At 43.2% G+C, this 20,000-nt stretch overlaps 3 protein-coding genes and 3 non-coding genes across 6 annotated transcripts in view; 5 read left to right on the forward strand and 1 right to left on the reverse strand.

Moving 5' to 3' along the window:
- kiaa0586 (KIAA0586 ortholog) overlaps positions 1–2,430 on the reverse strand; it is a 41,468-nt gene extending 39,038 nt beyond the window's left edge. The window contains exons 1-4 of the mRNA XM_084742937.1: positions 1,840–2,430; positions 1,112–1,161; positions 688–745; positions 267–336 (exon numbers count right to left, since the gene is read on the reverse strand). Coding sequence (XP_084599063.1) covers positions 267–336; positions 688–745; positions 1,112–1,161; positions 1,840–2,104 — 443 coding nt within the window. The 5' untranslated portion in view covers positions 2,105–2,430. The remainder of the gene's footprint in view (positions 1–266; positions 337–687; positions 746–1,111; positions 1,162–1,839) is intronic.
- A 713-nt stretch (positions 2,431–3,143) lies between these two features.
- On the forward strand, positions 3,144–12,159 carry psma3 (proteasome 20S subunit alpha 3). The gene is made up of 11 exons (XM_084742657.1): positions 3,144–3,284; positions 4,680–4,762; positions 5,469–5,592; positions 5,848–5,949; positions 7,068–7,141; positions 8,245–8,317; positions 9,259–9,324; positions 9,757–9,803; positions 10,796–10,863; positions 11,284–11,348; positions 11,942–12,159. Exons 1-11 carry the CDS (start codon positions 3,264–3,266, stop codon positions 11,984–11,986), a joined length of 768 nt encoding a protein of 255 aa, XP_084598783.1. The 5' UTR covers positions 3,144–3,263; the 3' UTR covers positions 11,987–12,159.
- Positions 7,423–7,502, forward strand: LOC146310361 (small nucleolar RNA SNORD53/SNORD92). The gene has a single exon (XR_014772378.1). It is a non-coding gene; the product is annotated as a small nucleolar RNA SNORD53/SNORD92 (small nucleolar RNA).
- On the forward strand, positions 10,137–10,216 carry LOC146310362 (small nucleolar RNA SNORD53/SNORD92). Its single transcript, XR_014772377.1, has one exon. It is a non-coding gene; the product is annotated as a small nucleolar RNA SNORD53/SNORD92 (small nucleolar RNA).
- LOC146310363 (small nucleolar RNA SNORD53/SNORD92) lies at positions 11,083–11,162 on the forward strand. Its single transcript, XR_014772380.1, has one exon. It is a non-coding gene; the product is annotated as a small nucleolar RNA SNORD53/SNORD92 (small nucleolar RNA).
- A 405-nt stretch (positions 12,160–12,564) lies between the features above and the next one.
- Positions 12,565–20,000, forward strand: part of arid4a (AT-rich interactive domain 4A) — a 21,108-nt gene continuing 13,672 nt past the window's right edge. Inside the window, exons 1-5 of the mRNA XM_084742275.1 lie at positions 12,565–13,492; positions 14,322–14,372; positions 17,963–18,073; positions 19,073–19,138; positions 19,275–19,365. Of these exons, the coding sequence (XP_084598401.1) occupies positions 14,367–14,372; positions 17,963–18,073; positions 19,073–19,138; positions 19,275–19,365 (274 nt within the window). The 5' untranslated portion in view covers positions 12,565–13,492; positions 14,322–14,366. The remainder of the gene's footprint in view (positions 13,493–14,321; positions 14,373–17,962; positions 18,074–19,072; positions 19,139–19,274; positions 19,366–20,000) is intronic.

The following is a 20,000-nucleotide window of genomic DNA, read 5'->3' on the forward strand; positions in this document are numbered from 1 at the left end:
ACCGAGCGGACAGTGAAGGCCACACGAGGCGTTCAGGTGCTCCTCAGAGTTCAATCACTTTTACAAATCTGTCAGTTTAAAAGTTCTGACGGAGTTTATAACCTGTTTTAAACTCTCTGTCTGAGCCTTCAGTGAACCTTTAACCAAATATTTGATTTATTATTGATTATGTGTTCATCTCCTTCAAAATAAAATGTCATTAATAAAAACACATCAGAGACGACTTCTTTCATTTTAGACATGAAGCCTTTTTGATTTTGTCTCACCGTTGTTTCAGAGCAGCGAGTACGACGCCTCGACCACCAGCAGCAAAACGTGACGTCAGGACGTCGTCACCTGAGAGAGATGATGTCAGCAGAGTGATGATGTCAGCAGAGGAACGACGTTTGTTTTGTCTCTGAGACGTCCACACATCATCTGTTTTTTATGATTCTAGTTTTATGACTTCAGCTTCGTCAAAATATTTCAGGAAATTATTTCATGTCATTTAACAACTTAATAATCAATTCTACAATAATGCTGATAAACCACTGATGAATCAATGATCAATAACAAAATCTGACCAAATATTATCAGGAGTTCAAATAAAATAGACTGTAAATGTTAGTTTTAGGCTCAGCAGTGTCTGATGACAGTTTGTCCTGACAGCGAGTATTGATTATTGATTGATGGAGCTGCTTGTCTCACCAGGTTGTCCATCGTCTCTATGTGTCCCTGCAGGGAGCTTCCTGTCTGCTGGAGGCTGCTGCAACCAACCAACCAACAAACAAACAAACAAACAAACAGAATTAAACTGTGTCAAATAACACGGCTGAGTAATGAAATAAACATTTACTGAAATCACAATCTGACATTTTTATGGACCAAACAACTTATTGATTAATGGAGAAAACGATCAACAGACATGACAGGATCAATTAATCAATTAACTGAAAAACATCACATAAATAATGTTTCATTATTGGATGTTTTGTTTGTTTGATCGTTTTATGTCTCTGATTTGAATCTGGACTCCAGGAAGTCGTTGTTGCCAAGGAAACAGTCAATGGGATCAAAGTAATCAATAATCAATAAACAGGACAAACATGATGACACAGGAGAGGAAACTCACTCTGTTCTCTTTGGTCAGTTCAGGTTTCTTCAGTCTGTCAGCACACACTCCTGACACACACACACACACACACACACACACACACACACACACACACACACACGTTCATTTAACATGTACAAAAATAATAAATACGAAAAAATACAAAGATATTTTCACATTTTGGACTTTTTTTCTGTGATACTGGGTGAAACTTCAGAGACAAACTGACACATGATCAGTCACATGATTCATTGAATAGAATTTATTGGTGAAAATATTTATTTTAAAAGCTGGTGGTGATCAATAAAAATGTATTGATCAAATAATATCCTAATGTATTCGATGGATATATTTTGTGTTTTTAATCTGAAACTGCAAATAAACTAAAGTCGTCAGATGAACGTAGTTTTAAAAAAGTCTAAATAGTTCAGTGAAGTGAAAGTAGATCAAACCTCTACTCAGTTTCAGTATTTGAGTAAATGTACTTGATTACTTTCCACCACTTTAATGCTGTTTTTCTTATTTTACTGAGTCTGGAGTCTTCAGGATCAATAAAGTTCTGTCTCATCTGTCAGGTGTGTGTGTCTGTCCCCGGTGTGTGTGTGTGTGTGTGTGTGTGTGTGTGTCCACCTGTCCCCGGTGTGTGTGTGTGTGTGTGTGTGTGTATGTCCACCTGTCCCCGGTGTGTGTGTGTGTGTGTGTCCACCTGTCCCCGGTGTGTGTGTGTGTGTGTGTGTGTGTCTCACCGGGCTGAGGACCCGTTCTGTCCGGCCTCTGTTGTCTCTGTGTCCCGGGGTTCCGCCGCAGCTGTTCGGTCTCTGGAGGCCGGTGGACCGGAGCCGGATCTCCACAGAGCTTCTGGACAGTGATCTGGACCGAACCGGGTCCTGGTCCTGGTCCTGGTCTGAGGTCCTTCAGGAGGACTCTAGTGGAGCGGATCAGGACGGAGCCGGTGTCCGAGCTGCAGGAGGACTGATCCGGGTCCGGACCGGAGGACAGCTGGTGTAACATCCTGACGGTCAGACTAATCAATAATCAATAATTAACTGATTTAATTAAAGTAGTTGTGTGGATGATGAGCTAACTGCTAGCCCGCAGGCTAACTGATGTTAGCATCGTTCAAACTTCCCGCTACAGCTTAACGACAGAGCGGAGACATTTATAACGGACGTTATAACGCCTCACAGACTGAACACAGTTGGACTTTATAAACGTCACAAATCACATTCAGTTCATAAACACACAAACACACTGAAAGTTAAAGAATTAAAGTAGAAACAAACAATCTGGCGGAAACAGAAACAACGGCAACTGTTGCTGACAACAAACTCCTAAGCACTTCCTGTTTCCGCTTCACAGCAGAAGTCAAAATAAAAGCTGATGTCTCACTCCGTCTGTACATTCAGAAACCACAGAGACAACATCACTCCACAGAATCGGCTCCTTTTCCGTCCTCAGGACATCACCGAGGGTGACATACATTCAGTGGTGGACAGAAGTGAAGTACATTTACTTGAGTACTGTACTTAAGTACATTTTTGAGTATCTGTACTTTACTTGAGTATTTGTTTTTGTTTTTTTTGGAAACTTATTACTTTCACTCCGCTATATTTCAAAGACAGATATTGTATTTTTGACTCCACTAAATTTCCAGGAAGGTTGTTGTTACTTTTCGACTAAGCTTTGAAGTCAGCTGTTGGTGTTTTTTCTTTTTTTAAAATGCAGTTGGTCACATGACGTGTTCCTCACAGAAGGAAAACAATCACAGTAGCTCTTCTCAAATGGGACTGATGTAAAAGTGAAAAGCTTTGTAACAAGAACAAGCAAACTCTCCCTCTGTCATTCAAACAAAAAGTTGTAATGGTGACGCAGGAGAAAGACAAAACTAAATTTCAAGATGTTATTATAATTATTAATTATTCCAGGTAGTTTTTAAAGTTGGATTGTTTTTATCGGGGTGAAAAACACAGCATAATTCATGTATATATACTGCCTCTGAAGACAGAAAGAAATCTGAGGTATTTAACAGACTTGAAGAACTCCTTAGGGGCCCTGTTTTAGGGCGAGTCGTCACTGAGGCTTTTATTGTGAAGGCTGTAACCGGACGTGATGAAGTATCGTTGGAGCATGCGCAGGAGCAGCAGGCAGATCACAGACAGTTTGAGTTAAAATGAGCTCCATCGGGACCGGGGTGAGTGTTTCTGTGCTTCTTTCAGTTCAAACTTCAAGTGTAACTTCATTCTGAGAGTTTGTGTGTCTCATGTTGGTCCACCGACACAAACTTTATCCACCTTTGTCCTGAAAATCATTCAGAATCATTTGTCGATAGCTAGCCAGTTAGCGTGTTAGCCTGCTGAGTCACAATGAGGCCTGTTAGCCGAAGCTAAACTGAAATTGAAAGTATAACTTTAATTTAAAGTTCGAGTTAAATTAAAACCCAGTTTGCTGTGAGAAAGTTAAAGCTAACAGAAATAAACTGCCACTGCAGCTTCGTCACAGAAAGAGTCACTGTAGTTCATTTAACAGAACGATACAGACTGAGAGCATCAGAGTCGATGCTAACAGTTAGCTCCGGTTCACACCAAACTCCCTTCAGAAAACAGCAGATTTAAGTCTCTCTGCGTGGCAGCTGAAGTTCGCGCTACTTAAAAGATATTTTAACACGTTTTATTAACCTTCGCAGGTGTTTTCTTTCAACCGGACTTCATTTGATTTACTTGAAGTATTAATTCAGTTAAAAATCAACGACAGAGCAGCAATATGCAGCTCCCAAGAGGACATGATGGAGAGTAATGAGATGAAGTTGAGTCACAGCGGGTTACCTGTGGTTCACCTGATGCTACTTAAAACACACCAGACACCTTAATGAGTCAAGGTGGCCACGCCGTTTTATTTGAAAAACTAAACCCATCTGAATTTAAACTTTAATCAGTGATCAGTTTTAGCTGTTAGATTTATTTCACGTCTTAGATGTTTTTTCTGCTGTAAATGAATTAATTATGTTCGTCCCAACTTTAATGGATAAATGAAGAGACGAGATCTGGAGATGTAATTATGTCAGCAAGTCCACAACACAATATCTATTGGGATATTTAAATAAATAAATCTGACAAACAGTCCAGTAGCAGTCCTCTTATAAAATGTGTAAATCAATAATCAAACATGTACTATCAGTATAGATATCGTCACAGTCTGATACAGTAATGAGACATTTTTTTATTGTGATATTTGATATATTGTTACATTCCTACTTGCAAGATAGTGATGTGGTTTATCAGTGAAAATCACCTTAAAATGTATGAAATAGAGCCTTTGTTTTTTTGGTCACCAGTCTACAATATTTCCCACAGTGCCTATATTAATAATTATATTCAATAATAGTGACACAACAGTTAATAACAGGAGTTAATCACAGACAATAACAATAAGAAAGAAATGAGGTGTGTCTGAATTTAAAGTGAAGAACTGAGGTCACTTTTAAAAAAGTCCTGTTCTGTACCTGCTAACATAAACTTCTCTCTCTCTCTCTCTCTCTCTCCCTCTGTGTGTGTGTGTGTGTGTGTGTGTGTGTGTGTGTGTGTTGCAGTATGACCTGTCGGCCTCCACCTTCTCTCCAGATGGCCGAGTGTTTCAGGTGGAGTACGCAATGAAGGCCGTAGAGAACAGCAGGTGAGCAGACTGACAAGTAATTGATAACTTACTAAGTAATTGATAACGTAATTGACACCTATTCTGATAATCGATGAACGGGTTTGAGTCTAATCTTTCATTCGTTGTGGCAGAAAATCCTTTTTTTCTCAAATATGGAGATTTTTCCCACTTTATTCCTGTTTATTAACAAGTTAAACTTCATGTTTTCGATCTGACTAAACGAGACATTTAAAGACGTCACCTTGGTTTTTAAGGTTTTTAGGTTAAACATGGCGGCAACTTTAGTCTTTGTTGTCATTTGATAACTGCTAATAAATAAAACCGTTTGTAAGGAGGAGGAAACAAAGATGGACCCAGACCACAAACCAAATAAACCTGAGCGGTTCATGTGAGAGTCACATGACAGAGGTGACCAATCAGAGACAGGGTTCTGGGATAGGATCTAAATTTAAACCAGTGATTAGTAGTCATATTAAATGATTTTTTTATGTTCCAGTGTGGTGAAGCGTCTTTATTTGTCAGGTGTTTAAGTCTCTGAATCTCCTGTCATATCAGGATTAAAGATATGAAATAATATCACATATAATAGATGAGTTTATCCATGTTGAGGTTCTAGACTGAAGTGGAAACACGGACACCAGCTGGGTGACTTAATGCACTGTGTGTGTGTGTGTGTGTGTGTGTGTGTGTGTGTGTGTGTGTGTGTGTGTGTGTGTTCGTTCAGCACGGCCATTGCGATTCGCTGTAAGGACGGTGTCGTGTTCGGGGTGGAGAAGCTCGTTCTGTCCAAACTGTACGAGGAGGGCTCCAACAAACGCATCTTCAACATTGACAGACATGTTGGCATGGTAACCACACACACACATACCATCATTGTAATCAAGGGTGTCATCAGCAGAGGGCGCAGCAGAGCACAGAACAACCTGTAGAACACGATACACACACTTGGCTTTTGAAACATAGTGGAACATCACTACATTCTTTATATAAAATGACAGAGTTTTTATTTGGCGATGTTCTGACAGTCTCTTGTCTCTGATGGACGCGAGTCGACAGAGTCTGTCTCACCTCCCGTCTGTTCCTCTCTCTCTCTCTCTCTCCAGGCAGTAGCCGGCCTGTTGGCCGATGCGCGCTCGCTCGCCGACGTCGCCAGAGAAGAAGCCTCCAGTTTCAGATCGAACTATGGACACGACATCCCACTGAAGGTTTGTCTCTCTGTTCCTGTCTGTGAACACGGTTCTGACGAGTGGCGGCTGGTCAGTAGAGGGCGCCACCCCACCTCTCCTCATGTCCTAAAACGTCAGTGAAGAAGAATAATTACTGTGTAAATATAGATGAGCAGGAGTCATATTGATCCTCTCAGTACAAGAGAAGGATGTTGGTGGAACCAGAGAACCTGCAGTCAGCCTGTTGTACACACTGTGAACCTGAGGGTGGCAGCAGAGAGCGAGCGGCTCGGTCTCCGTCAGACTGAGACGTGTTCAGAGCTTCAGCTGCTGGAACGGAAACGTAAAACTCAGGAAGTGACTTTAAATCAGCTGAAAAGAATTTGATTGTACACGTTTGTGTCGTGCAGCTGCTGTTTAAGAATGTAACATTTATTTCAGTCTGCAAACAGAAATAAGAATAAATCTAAAACTTCTGACAGAAAACTGTCACAGACGAGACGATCACAGTAACAACACAAAGGACAGCAGACACACTGTCACTTCCTGTCCCTCTGTGTGTCACTGTCACCGTCTGATCAGTTTATTTTTACACTTTTGTTTAAACCAGCTTGATGTCCGACATGTTTTCAGTTCCTCGTTCCGTCTGTTCCACAAGTTCACCTCTTTACACAGTGAGATTTTTTTTTTTTTATGAAAACTTGTTGACTTTTTCTCTCTGGTTCCTTTCAGGTGATAAATAATAAGTTTTTTTGCTCTGTATGTAGTTTTAGTTGTTTTAAAGTCGAGTTTGAAGCTGAAAAATAAATTTCACTTCATAATTCCGTCAATATTTTCCTGTTTAACTGTAATATAACTGTAAATGTGCACATGAAGCCTCTCATCATGAATTTAAAGATGAGTTATTACCTGCTGTCAGGTGTGTTGGTCGTATATATATCTGCATGTGCAGGTTTATAAAGTCTGTCCAAGAGAACGTCCTTTTTTTTCCCCTTGAAGTCGTCTTCATATCGAGACACTTCCTCTTTATTTCAGTTGTAAACATTTACGATAAAAAATCTAAAATGTTCCTGCATGAGGCTCATTGTTCATGAAGATGACCAGCGGCTAACAGTGTTTGTGTGATGCTAAGCTAACAGTGTTCCCTGTTGTTGCAGCACCTGTCAGACAGAGTGGCCATGTACGTCCACGCCTACACGCTGTACAGCGCCGTGCGACCGTTTGGCTGCAGGTGAGTCTGAAACCGTCACATCGTCTACTGAACAGTTCATCAAACTAGTGTCCACAGAGCGTTGGTGTCCACAGAGCGTTGGTGTCCACAGAGCGTTGGTGTCCACAGAGCGTTGGTGTCCACAGAGCATAAAAAAACAGTATGTGGACGCAGACTGTTACATGAGCCGAGTGGTGCGTTCAGGTACAACACAGACAGCAACAAAACTCTGAGAGAAAACAGGATCAGCTGCACACACAGTCCCACCAAACTGATCAATACAGTCGATCAGTGTTAGCAGGGGGGGATGATGAGAGTCAGGAAGGTTTCGCTCACTGGACTGAACTCCTGTGATGTCACTTCCTCTTGGCTGTCTGACCAATCCCTGAGCTGAACTCCCCTCACATGGTTTCATCTTACAGTAAATCATAAGTTTGTTGGTGTTGGTTCTGACACCAGGAGCTGAGCTTCATCAGCTGCTCTGTCGTGCTGCGTTCAGGTACGACGTGAGGCAGCCAGCGTTTAAACTGGCTGAGGAGTCACGTTGAGACACTTCTTCTGTTCTCCGTGTCTCTCCTCTGCTGTGTCCCGTACTAAGACATGATCGTTTTCTCCAGATAGATTAAAAGAAATGTTCAGATCACTCATTTATACTGTGACTGACCGCTGGGGTCTAAAGGGGATGAGAATTATTGGTTGTCATGACAACGGGAAGCTCTTAATTTATAACTTTAGATTTGGAGTGGGGAAAAAAAAATTCACCCCCAACATTTTTAATCGATCATTAACAATAATGATGGAATTAACTGATAAAAAAGTTGCATTTTAGTGAAATAATGGTTCACATGATACAAATCATTTAACTTTATTTCACTCTGTATTTCTGTCCTGGTCATGTGACCAGCCAGTGGCTCTGTGCCCCACCGGAGGGGCCCGCCCCCCAGTTTGGGAACCACTGCGTTAATCCTGTTTATTTAGGAGAGGGAGGCTGGTGTCTGTGTTGGGTGACATCAGAGACGAAGCCGATTCTTCAGCTCAGGAACGCCACAGTGAGGATGAGGTTGTTGTTGTTGTTGTTGTTGTTGTTGTTGTGTTTCTGATGTTGTCGATCTCTTTCTCTCCAGTTTCATTCTGGGCTCGTACGATAAAGACGACGGTCCTCAGCTCTACATGGTCGACCCGTCCGGCATCTCATACGTGAGTCACTCAGACTTTGATCATGTGACTGTTGAAAAGTTCAACACCGGATCCTGAACTGTAGGTTTTTGGGTTTTTTTCATATTAAATCAACTTTAACAAAAAGAAAATTCCATCCAAGTCTTTGTTTACCAGGTTTTCTTCATCACACTCAGAGTTCACATGTAAAGTGGTGTTTGGTGAATCGTGTTAACTTTTTTTTTTCACACAAAGTGGACCAATCGTGTGACTTCCACCGTAGTCAAGATGAGCAGATTGATATAAAAAATATATTACGGCAAAAATCAGCGGTGATGCTGAAGAATCAGACGGGACACGAAAAAGACTGAACTCCACTTTAGCTTTTGGCCAAGTTCAAGTGACATGAATGTTTGAAGTGATCAGATATTATCTCTGATCAAGAGGATTGACTAATCAATTTTCCGGTCAGAGTTCTGAGCAGCCAATCAGAATCAAGCTTAAAAACGTCATTTCTAGTGGTCTGCATAAGATTTACTGTGTAAGATTTCAATTGTCAGTATGAGCTGACACACATCGACTGTGGTTCCCATGGCAACGTGATGGATACGGTTGGTCCTGCTCAGGAAAACAACTGTAGAACTTTTTCTGTCTTGAGTTTTGTGACAAGAGCAGAGAACAAAATCACATCAGACACAATAAATATCAAAATTTACTTCACCTTGAAGCTCCTCCCTCAGCCTCTGGGTCCTAAACCTAAGAGGAAAAAATAAACAGATGGACGGCAGGTGAGACGAAAAAGTAAACAAATAAAAATAAAACATTTCTAAAGCAATGAATAAATAAATAAATGGGAAAATGAGAAGATTATTAGAAGACCAAGCAGTTTTCTAATAATCTTAAGTCACTTCCCTGTTTGAACTCCAATAACGGGACAGAACGTCCCAGTCAGACCAGTAACCAGACTGTGTTTGTGTGTTCAGGGTTACTGGGGCTGCGCCATCGGAAAAGCGAAACAAGCCGCCAAGACGGAGATCGAGAAACTGCAGGTGAGTCTGAATCTTCACCTCCAGATCACAGCTGCAACAAGCTGATCAACTCCTCTGTCAGTCAATCAATCAATTAGTTGTTCCAAAGAAGATTAATCAGCCGGGTCAATTAATGGTTTGGTAACACAATTACCAAATAATATATTTAACATTAGTTAAGTTAAAAAGACACTCGTGCAAATAAAATGTTGTGAACTGAACTGACAGTCAGACAAACATGGCCGTCACTTTCTGAAGCTGAGTTTGTCATTAAAGAATCGATTGATGGAGAAAATAATCAGATTGATAATGAAAATAAGTTCAGACACTCGGTCTGAAAATAGTCTGTTTCCTCCTGATGTAACCGTGTGTGTGTGTGTGTGTGTGTGTGTGTGTGTGTGTGTGTGTGTGTGTGTGTGTGTGTGTGTGTGTGTGTGTGTGTGTGTGTTTCAGATGAAGGAGATGACGTGCAGGGAGCTGGTAAAAGAGGTCGCCAAAATGTGAGTCACTTCCATCCAAACAAAACTTTATCAACACCGATCAGCTGATCGTCTCCTGAGTGTTCACCACATTCACACGGCGGCCATTTTCCTGTGACATCACTCTCAGGGTGTTGAGAATCTGAACAATCAGTTTAATTTCGCTGCTTCCTGATTGATCAACAACTGGAAAGACGACGATAGAGAGAATCTGGAGGGACACGAGGACGTATTTCAAGATAAAACTACAGATTTAACGACACATTAGCTGCCGTAGCTAACGTTAGCAGTCGGCCACCTTCTGGCCGGCGTTACCGTTTGACCGATCAATACAGCCGATCGGTGTCAGGAGGGGAGGGATGATGAGAGTCAGGAAGGTTTCGCTTACTGGACTGAACTCCTGTGATGTCACTTCCTCTTGGCTGTCTGACCAATCCTCTTTTTTCACATCAGTTTTGGGTGACTCGTGTCAATCAGCTGATGTCTGTTGGGTTTATTTATTTTATTTATTGATTTATTTGACCTGTATTTACCTTTTGATAGGGATACACAACATTAAAGCAAAGACATCAATTCATTCTGAAATATCAACACACATATCAACGTATGCTAACGTTAGCGTTAGCTGTCCCACAGCGTCTGGTTCGGTCAGTAACGCTCACTGGAACTCAGATTTCTGTTGTGTTCATGCAGACCACAGCTGACACTAACTGAACTCCTTCCTGTGGAGTCCAAAGAGCTTGAAAGTTCAGAGTCTCGTCGACTGGTAGGCATCTGTCCTCAGGTCCGCAGCCGCTGCACGCCCCAAGTGGCGTGGAGGTGCGAGGACCCGTCCAACGCTGCTTATAGACGTTCAGATATGAATCGCACGAACTCACAGACACTCTGTTGGCGTTAAACTGAGAGTGAGTCGTGCTGTTAAACCACACAGGCTGACCGTCTGTCGCGTTTCGGAGGAGCCGTTGTGTGTTTTTTCAAAGTAAAAGCCCTGAGCGTGTCCTGTCTGTTTTCAGAATCTACATCGTTCACGACGAGGTGAAGGACAAAGCGTTTGAGTTGGAGCTCAGCTGGGTTGGAGAAGGTAAGAAGTCGACCAATCAGCTCCCTGCTTTTCTTCTTCTACTGCTGCTTTTATCTGTCTGTCTGTAGCCTCACACTTCTGCTTTTTTTTTTCATCTTAAAGTTGCTACTTCCTTTTTTTACCTGCACAGAAATCAGCCTTTAAAAATGTGCAGCAACATAAACCAACAGATCCTCAGCTGATCAGACCGATCAATACAGCTGATCGGTGTTAGCGGGGGGGGGATGATGAGAGTCAGGAAGGTTTCGCTCACTGGACTGAACCCCTGTGATGTCACTTCCTCTTGGCTGTCTGACCAATCCCTGAGCTGAACTCCCCTCGGACACTTGGACCGGGAACGCTCTGCTGCCTTCTCCTCTTCCTGCTGATGCTCACGTTGCCATGGCAACACATGACTCTTGTCTATCTTCTCTCCCTCAGTCACAAACGGACGACACGAGCTCGTACCCAAAGACGTCAGAGAGGAGGCGGAGAAGTACGCTAAGGTAAGCGGGACACACACACGCACACACAGAGATGGAGACTGTTCACACCTGGCTGATCTGAGTTCAGCTCAGTTGTCACATCGTGTCTCCAGGTGTGTCTCAGTGACCACTTGTGATCAGATCTCACTTCCTGCTCTGTATGTAAATACAGAGGAGGACTGTTTTATCGGCTGAATGACCGTCACTGTCCATTTGGACGTTTATTTTCAGTTCAGCTCCACGCTAAACTCCGCCCACAGTGATTATTATATCCAAAGAACCAAGAAGACCTTTACAAGAAGACACAAATGTTTAGGGAGACGGTGTTTCACAGTGTTTATAAAGTTTCTCCTCACTCATCGACTCTCAAAATAGCACAATTTTTAAATGGAGTTTGGTGTAATGTGTCCACAAACATCCACTGCAGCTCAGAGCCCAAACACATCGTTTACATCACAGCGAACCAATCAGAAATCAGACAGCTGTTTCCTGTGGACTTGACAGGACGTGGACCAGGATGCACTGCTTCAGGTCACACATTCAGAACCGGCGCCAGGTGTGAACGGGACGTCAGAGCTTCAGTCAGCTGATGGTCGTGTTTTTGTGTCTTTCAGGATTCTTTGGAGGAGGAGGACGACTCCGACGAAGACAACATGTAAACTCAGCACTGACCCTCTCCGCCCTCTGAACACACACACTCTTCATCTCTGCTGACCACAGACACACACACATCCGATTCTTTTTTATGTTTTATAGTTGATGAACATTCATGTGGTTTTTTGCTTTTGGTTGGATGAAATTCAGCTTTGAAAATAAAAACTATTGAGGAAAACGTTGTTTTTGTGTGTTATTTGTCTGACAATCAGCTGATTATAATGAAGCCGAGAGTTTGACAATGTTACTTTAAGACAGGAAGTGTTTTATAGACAAATATGAAGCTTCTGTCTTTGACACTTTTCAACAACATTTACTGTTGAATTGTTAATGAATGAATGAGATGAGATTAAAACCTGTCTGTCTGCTCACTCTGCATCTGTTCAGAAAATAACCTCCCAAAGAGGAACATGACGTACGGCTCTGCCGTCACCCTCTTCCTGTTACGTAAAAGCCCACATGGCCCCGCCCACTCGGCTCTTTACAAACGGCGCCACAAACATTGACCGTGTTGAGCTGTAGCCGCCATCTGCTGCCGTGATTGTGCCGTAATGTGTGTGTCTGCAGGTTCTTCACTGACTGTCCGAGCTGTGAACCCGCAGACGAGCGGTCTGTGGAGGATCTTGAAAACACAGTCCCTCCATACGTGACGTTGTCTCGCGTATGGAAACCGCATCGCCAAAGTTCATTTACAAAAGTGGTCACTGAATGTTTACGGCCGTCCTCGACGAGATACTGACGTGATCGAACAAAACTAATGACATTTACCAAAGCCACAAACACACCTCTGAACTCCGGCGTACTTGTCAGTACAGCAAGCAGCGAGTTTATGAAAATAAAGTAAACTTTAGTTCAGTATTTGACCTCTCCTTCCGGTTGTTTCGATCCGGCAGCATTAGCACTTGAAGGCGGTGGTAAACATGTCAGCCGGTGTTAATGTTTAATGTTTTGTCAATTAACCGCTGCTTGTGAGTAAATGTGTCGGAGAGTCTGATCTTTTCCGACATGTATCGAGTATTTTTCTCCCACGGACACAGCCTCGTCGATAAACAAGGCGATATTAACTCTGAGGATTTTTGAATGGAGTTTGGTGTGCGGAGCTTCGGCACGTATCGGGGCGGGCCTTCTCGCAGTGTCGGTACAGACAAGGAAGCCCGCTCAGCCAATAGAGACGCGCCGCTGCTGGGAACAAAACGCGCGAGGCCAATTGTGCTCTTCAGTGGCGAGTTTTTCTTTCGTACTCGACTCTGATTGGACATTTGTCCAGCAGATGTCGTCATTTCCCTCGTGGCGCCGCGTTCGTATCGACCAATGGAGTCGTCAGAAGAGGTATGTCCTATTAAAATGGAGGAATCGCTCGACCAATCGGATTACTCCGCGGCGACCACCGCTGTGAGCGCAGCCAATCGCGTGTCGGGAAACAGAGCTCGGGGCTCAACAGCTTGTTGTTCGTGAATCGCGTCTGAACCCGAGCAGAGAGAAGAAGAAGAGGAGAAGCACCGCGACTCAGTGTGAGTATAAAACCTCCAGAATCCGTCCGAACCGAACTCAAACTGTTTGCGGGACACGGCGGCGGTGGGGCCGCGGGCAGAGAGCCGGGGGGAGGGCACCGAGAGGCCGCAGGGAGCGCTCAGGCTGCGGCGGGCTGAGCGGCAGCGGCTTGTTTTTCACTGAAGAAATGTGAAGCTTCGTGGAGCCGCAGACACACAATATAACACACTCACACGGAGATGATCGATCAATACATCCGATCAGTTAGTGATCCGGAGTCACTCGGTGTGTTTGTGTGAGATATAAAGTCAGTTCAGCGGTGCTGCGATCAAACGCTTTAAATGATCACAAACAGCCTGTTAGCTAATATGCTAACAGGCTAACTGTAGCAGCTCCGGAGCCGCTCTGCCCCCCGCTTTAACCCGGGGTACACAGCCTCCGCTCGGGTCGTGTTGGTGTCGGGACTCGGTCGTGTTACAGCCCGGCTCTGCCCCGCCGCGGGCGGTGCTCGAGGGGGGGGGGGGGGGGTGAAGTTAGCTGAGCCGAGCTAACAGAGCTAACGGAGCTAGTAGAGCTGACATGGCGACGTGACTCAGAGGAGCAGAGAGGAGCTGAAAGGAGCTCCTCTCTGCTCCTCCTCCGCTCCTCACCGCTGCTTCTCCTCCATGTTGACTCCATGTTAGTGAAGCTGTTTGTGCCACAGATCTGATCTGCTCCTGCCGGGGGGGGGGGGGGCTGCACCGAGCAGGAAAGAGTCCCTGAGCTAACTCAAGTTAGCTTAGCATGATTATACCAGCTTAGGACAGTTTGACACTGTGTCCCTGTCTGTCCTCTGTCTGTGTCTTACAGTGATCTACAGTCCTTCGAGCTGGACTCCCTCAAATAACCGGAGACATGAAGGTGAGTGTTTGACCTAAAGGAGACATGTCCCCACACTGTCCCCACCGTGAGATCAGGTCCAAACTGCGCTCTGATGGTCTTCTACTGGTGTCTTTCCAGTTCAAAGACTCATCTCTGTCCAGTTTAACTGGTCTTTCATCTCAGTTTTTTTCACTGGAGACACAAACACAACACACACTGATAATACACAGTAATAAGACAGACACGATCGGTCCTTTAAAGGGACACTTCAGATTATTGTTAGTGTGGATGTATGAGGCACTTCTCCACAGTCAGTGTACAACAGTCACTCTCAGTTTAAGTGTTCACTACATGTAGAATATTTTCACCTCTTTATCTTTCTGTCAGACAGACTTTTCTGACAGGAAACCACTGTTATATGAACTAAACCCTTTGAAACATTAAAGTCTCACAACAACACAAACACACTAACAGATGGAGGCAGCAGACCAACAACTCCTGTTTACTGTGAGCTAAAATGACTGATTTGGTCAATGGAGTTTGGTTGGTTTATGGAGGGTGATATTTGTCTGATATAACAGTGGTTTCCTGTCAGAAAAGTCTGTCTGACAGAAAGATAAAGAGGTGAAAACATTTTAAATATAGTGAACACTTAAACTGATAGTGATTGTTTTTTTTATGTGTCTATGTCCCTGCTGACTCTGTCCTCAGCAGGACATTGATTAGCTTCATACACCAGTAACTCCTGCTGCTTCTCCAAACGGGAGGCATGTCGACCTCCATCTACTGAAGGAACCTCATAGAACCACACTTCAAATAATCTGACATTTCCCTTTAATCTGTTAGTCAGTCAACAGAAAGTTAACTGCCAATCAGAGCTGTCATAATATCAGATTTTCACTACATGAGTATTGTGGCCAAAATAATCCCAAATAATGATATTACTGTGATATCTAAAGAAATAAAAAAGAAACTTCTCTGTCAAATTCAGTATCTTTGTAGGGCTGAGCAGTATAATGATATTATATTATATTGTGATATGACACCAGATGTCATGATAGATTTTGGATATGGTTATATGGTGATATGTCAGACTGGCTGCTTTACAGTTCAGTGATGTCATTTTGAGAATTGACCAGACTGTTCCAGCTGATCTATTATTTGTCTTTACTCACTGAGGCATTATATCCACATTACTGATGATTATTTATTAAATGAGCTCACGTTTTGTGAAAGCACCGATAGTCGTCCCTGTAATATTGTTGCAATATAATTTATCCCCTCAGCCACTTCCAGGAGTTCACAACATATCAGTCACAACTTCAACGACGATCAATAATTATCGATAACCCACCGATATGAAGCTTTGTGATAACGTGGATGTTTGGGTGTGATGGTGAGGGAGACGGAAACCTGCAGCAGATGAATTAATGATGAAATATTGAAGGGTCTCTAAAGACGAGTCTTCACTCTGGGATCCAAACAAAGATGGCCGCCGTAAATGACGGCCTGTCGCTCAGCCAGTTGTGGTCCTAGTTTGTGTCAAGGCGTGGACGTGTGAGCTGTCCGTCACAGAGCAGCTGAGGAGAGGCGGGTTCTGAGGTTAAATGCTGTGAGATGCAGTTTTTAATAGAAAAAAAAAGCCTTCAGTCAGCCTCAAGCCTGGATTATACTCCCAAACAGACACAGACGGCTGCAGACGACACAGGTGTGTAGTTTGGTTTACAGAACCGCCTCAAGATGTTTGTGATTGGTCCAGTAAATGCTGCTACCCTCACTAGTCGGCACCGTTAAACTAATTCTAGACTAGTTTACTGATCTAAAGTTGAGTCTAAAAAAAGCTTCCTTTCTTGATATTCTTGAGCTGCTCAACAGTCCACAGTCTCTGTTGTCGTATTTTGTGCGTCATGATGCACCACATTAGCAGCATCGTCCCTCTGAAATAATCGGGGACGTCTCTGAAGAAGACGTCAGTGATGGCAGCATGTGTCTCTCTGAATCCGTCCATACCATCACAGCTGCTGTCTGTTGAAGTCAGTGCTGGGAACAATCTGGACGGTCCTTTTCCTCTTTAGCCCGGAGGACACGACGTCCATGATCAGTGAAAACAGTCTGAAATGTGGACTCGTCAGACCACAGCAGACTTTTCCTCTTTGCGTCCGTCCATCTCAGATGAGCTCTGGTCCAGAGACGTCTGCAGTGTCTCTGGACGTTATTGATATATGTCTTTCTCTTTGCATGGTAGAGTCCATGTAGTGTCCTTTATACAATGATGAGGGTTTTTAATGCAGCGCTGCCTGAGGGGTCAAAGGTCACAGACAGTCAGTGTTGGTTTTCAGAGATTTCTCTGAATCTTTGAATGATATTATGGATCGTAGATGGTCAAATCTATAAATTCCTGCAGTTTTGTGTTGAAACTATTATAAAGTATTGAAGTATAAAGTGGTGAATCTTACCCCGTCCAGAGTCTTTCCAGGACGCCCCTTTAATACCCAGTCATGATCCTGTCTCCTGTTACGTTCCAAACAAAAACAACAAAACTTTCAGTCTTTTGTTTCTCCTGAAGCAACAGAACGAGTGAATATTTACAAAAAAACACCAAAGATGATCAGTTTGAACGTTAAATATCTCGTCTTTGTTCTGCGTTCAAACGAATACAAGTTGAAAAATGTCAGCTGTCAGATCAGACTGTGATTAAAACACATCAATACTCAGATTACAACAAAAAAAAACACTGGTTCAGTCTGAACCCTCCAAAGTAAAAGTCCCTACATTTTTATTTACGCGTCTGTGTTTTTTAAGTCACTGAATTCTTCACAAGATCAAACCACAGTGAATAAATCATTAATTGGTGTCGAGACGCCTCTGTTTCCTCAGTAAATGGACTTTTGTCCAGAATGAGGACGATGAAAGTTAAATAACTGAAAGTCTGTACATGTAGTGAGACGTTCAGTCATGTATAATGATTAGATGAGAATTTTTTATCTGGAACTTGAGTCTGAGATCTCAAGCGAGAACTTGAATTAATTCTCCACGACAGACGTCATGTGACGGAGCAGCGAGGGATCATGGGTAATTCTAGAGACATGCCACTGACAACAAACAAACAAATCAACGCGGATTTATCAATTTTAACTCAAAGCTTCTTTAGTTCAGGTGAGTGACGGCATGAAGCGACCTGTGACGTCAGTAACGTTAGCGTGTCGTGAGGCTGATGTTAGCTGCTAATGATGCTAACTGCTACAAACAACAACAAAGATAAAACAACACGACAAAACATAATAAGACAAAAAACAATGTTAAAAGAACTACAAAAAAGACAGAAGACGAAACAGACAACTGGTTCTTGATAATTAATGACGTCCTCAAATGTCTTGTTTTGTCCACAGCTCAAAAATATTCAGTTTTCTGTCAGAGACGAGGAAAGAAAGCAGAAAATATTCACATTTAAGAAACTGAAATCAGAGAATTTAGACTTTTTCTTTCTTTGAAAAAAAGCTGATTATGAAACCGAGCCACAAACATCAGCTGTCAGACAGAAATTGAACCACAAATCAGCTGCGGCTGCTCTCCTGTGTGCTGCAGTGCATGCTGGGAGTGTTCTCATCTTACCTGCGTGTGTGTTTCAGGCAGCGGACGAGCCTGCCTACCTGACAGTGGGGACGGATGTCAGCGCCAAGTACAGAGGAGCCTTCTGCGAGGCCAAGATCAAGACTGTGAAACGCATGGTGAAGGTGAAGGTAAGAGACACGGGGACAGGAAGTCCCCCTCACACCTGAGCGTGCTCAGAGACCACCCTGACCTCCTGACCGCTCCGTGTCTGCGGCTCTTCGATACGATGGTTTCTAGTGACGTGAGGCGGGATTTAAAAAGAGCCACAAACCTGTTGTGATGTTTGAGTTTTGACCCTTTGAGGCTGCTGTAGCTGCTCAGTGTGGAGTCGGCAGCTGATAAGTTTGTCTCCACACATCAGAGGAAATAACACACACACACACACACACACACACACACACACACACACACACACACACACACGTTGTTTTATGTTCAGCATGTGAAGTAAAACGGATCAGTTTTAGATTATTAACTGTGATGCTAGTTTCTGTTAGCGTGTTAACGATTGTTCTTATTAATCTGTGGATTATTTTCTCCATCAGTCAATTAATTAATCCGGTCACAGTGTTGTTGGGACTTCTGTTTCAATGATTCATTTCATTATTGATTGATTATTTAATTCGGCCCACAAAATATCAGAAAAAAGTGAAAAATGTCGATCAAGTCCAAGACGACGTCCTCAGAAACCAGAAGATGTTCATGTTTAACACGCTCAGGAGGTTGGAACATTTGGACCCGTCTCTAAAGTCTCTGCTCTGACAGTTATTTTTGTTATCAATGAATTTATTGATCAGTGTCTTTCATCACTGTCAGAGACGAGTAGAGAAACCTGAAAATATTCACTTTTAAGAAGCTAAAATCTAAAAATGATCAATTGATGAATGAGTCCTGTCACAGTGGGACGTACGTCCACGTGCTCCACGTTTGGACGTATTTATTAACCGACAAGGCTGTGATCAGTTAATCAATTAATCAAGAAACAGATTATTGGCCAATAATCGTTAGATATGTTGCAGACATGAAACTACCAGGTGAAGTATTTTTCTCATTTGTCCACAGTTGTCCCTGTCCTCAGTGTCTCTGTCCGTCAGTAAATCCTCACTGTTGTCTGTCCGTGTCTTCAGGTGACTCTGAAAGGTGAGAGTACGTCCCAGGTGGTGCAGGACGACCAGGTCAAAGGACCGCTGAGGGTAAGACGACGATGATGATGATGAGCCTTCAGCTTCCTGCGGAGTGACTCACTGTCGCCGTGGAAACAGATGAGTCTTGTTGAGATGAGTCAGTTGTCCCCTGTCGTCCTCACTCTGGTCTCTGTCCGTCCCTCAGGTGGGCTCCACAGTGGAGGTGAAGACTAACGAGGGTCTGTCCAGCGAGGCCGTCATCAGTAAGCTGACGGACGCCAGCCTCTACACCGTGGGTGAGTCTCTGCTCTGCCTGCTGCTGATTGGTCCACACAGGTCTTCAGCTGTGAGACAAAAACATGTATTCTTTAATAGAGGACAAACTGTTGGTCACATGACATCACATCCTGTCCGTCCTACCGGACACTAATCACAGTTTGGACAAACGGGACAATGAAAGTGTAGATGGATCATAAACATGTCTGAAGAATATGGATGAGGAGGATGTCACATGACCGTCTCTCGCTGAGGGGAAGAGAAGTCAAACTGTTTCCTGATCAGGTTTCTGTCTTTAGACAGTGATGTTACTCGGGACATGTCCTCTGTCTCCGTCTGGTTCACGGCCTTTTTTTCCTCAGAGCGATTCACTCCAAAATAAACATCGGTTGAAGATAAATGTCTCTGTTCTAGGATCAGTTTAGCATCTTTTCTTTGACTAAACCAACAGATCAGCTGATCCGCTCTCATCCTGACCAGCGGATCAATAATCATTCGTTTTCACAGAGCCGAGAGCTCGCCGAGTCCTGGACAACTATTTTTAATTGAGGACAAAGAAATGTGTCTTTTATAAATAGTTTTGTCTGGTGGAGCCGTTCGTTGGATTAGGAAACATAAAATTAAACTCAAAATGAGAAAATGTGTTTTATATCTT

This window comes from Lutjanus erythropterus, chromosome 18 (genome assembly GCF_056507025.1).
Source record: "Lutjanus erythropterus isolate fLutEry1 chromosome 18, fLutEry1.hap2, whole genome shotgun sequence".
Lineage (NCBI taxonomy): Eukaryota > Metazoa > Chordata > Actinopteri > Lutjaniformes > Lutjanidae > Lutjanus > Lutjanus erythropterus.

Excerpts from the sequence above, each read along its gene's own strand:
- psma3 (XM_084742657.1), top strand. The coding sequence starts at position 3,264 with ATGAGCTCCATCGGGACCGGG. Across the intron at positions 5,950-7,067 it reads GACACGACATCCCACTGAAG|CACCTGTCAGACAGAGTGGC; the intron begins GTTTGTCTCTCT and ends CTGTTGTTGCAG. Across the intron at positions 10,864-11,283 it reads GCTCAGCTGGGTTGGAGAAG|TCACAAACGGACGACACGAG; the intron begins GTAAGAAGTCGA and ends TCTCTCCCTCAG.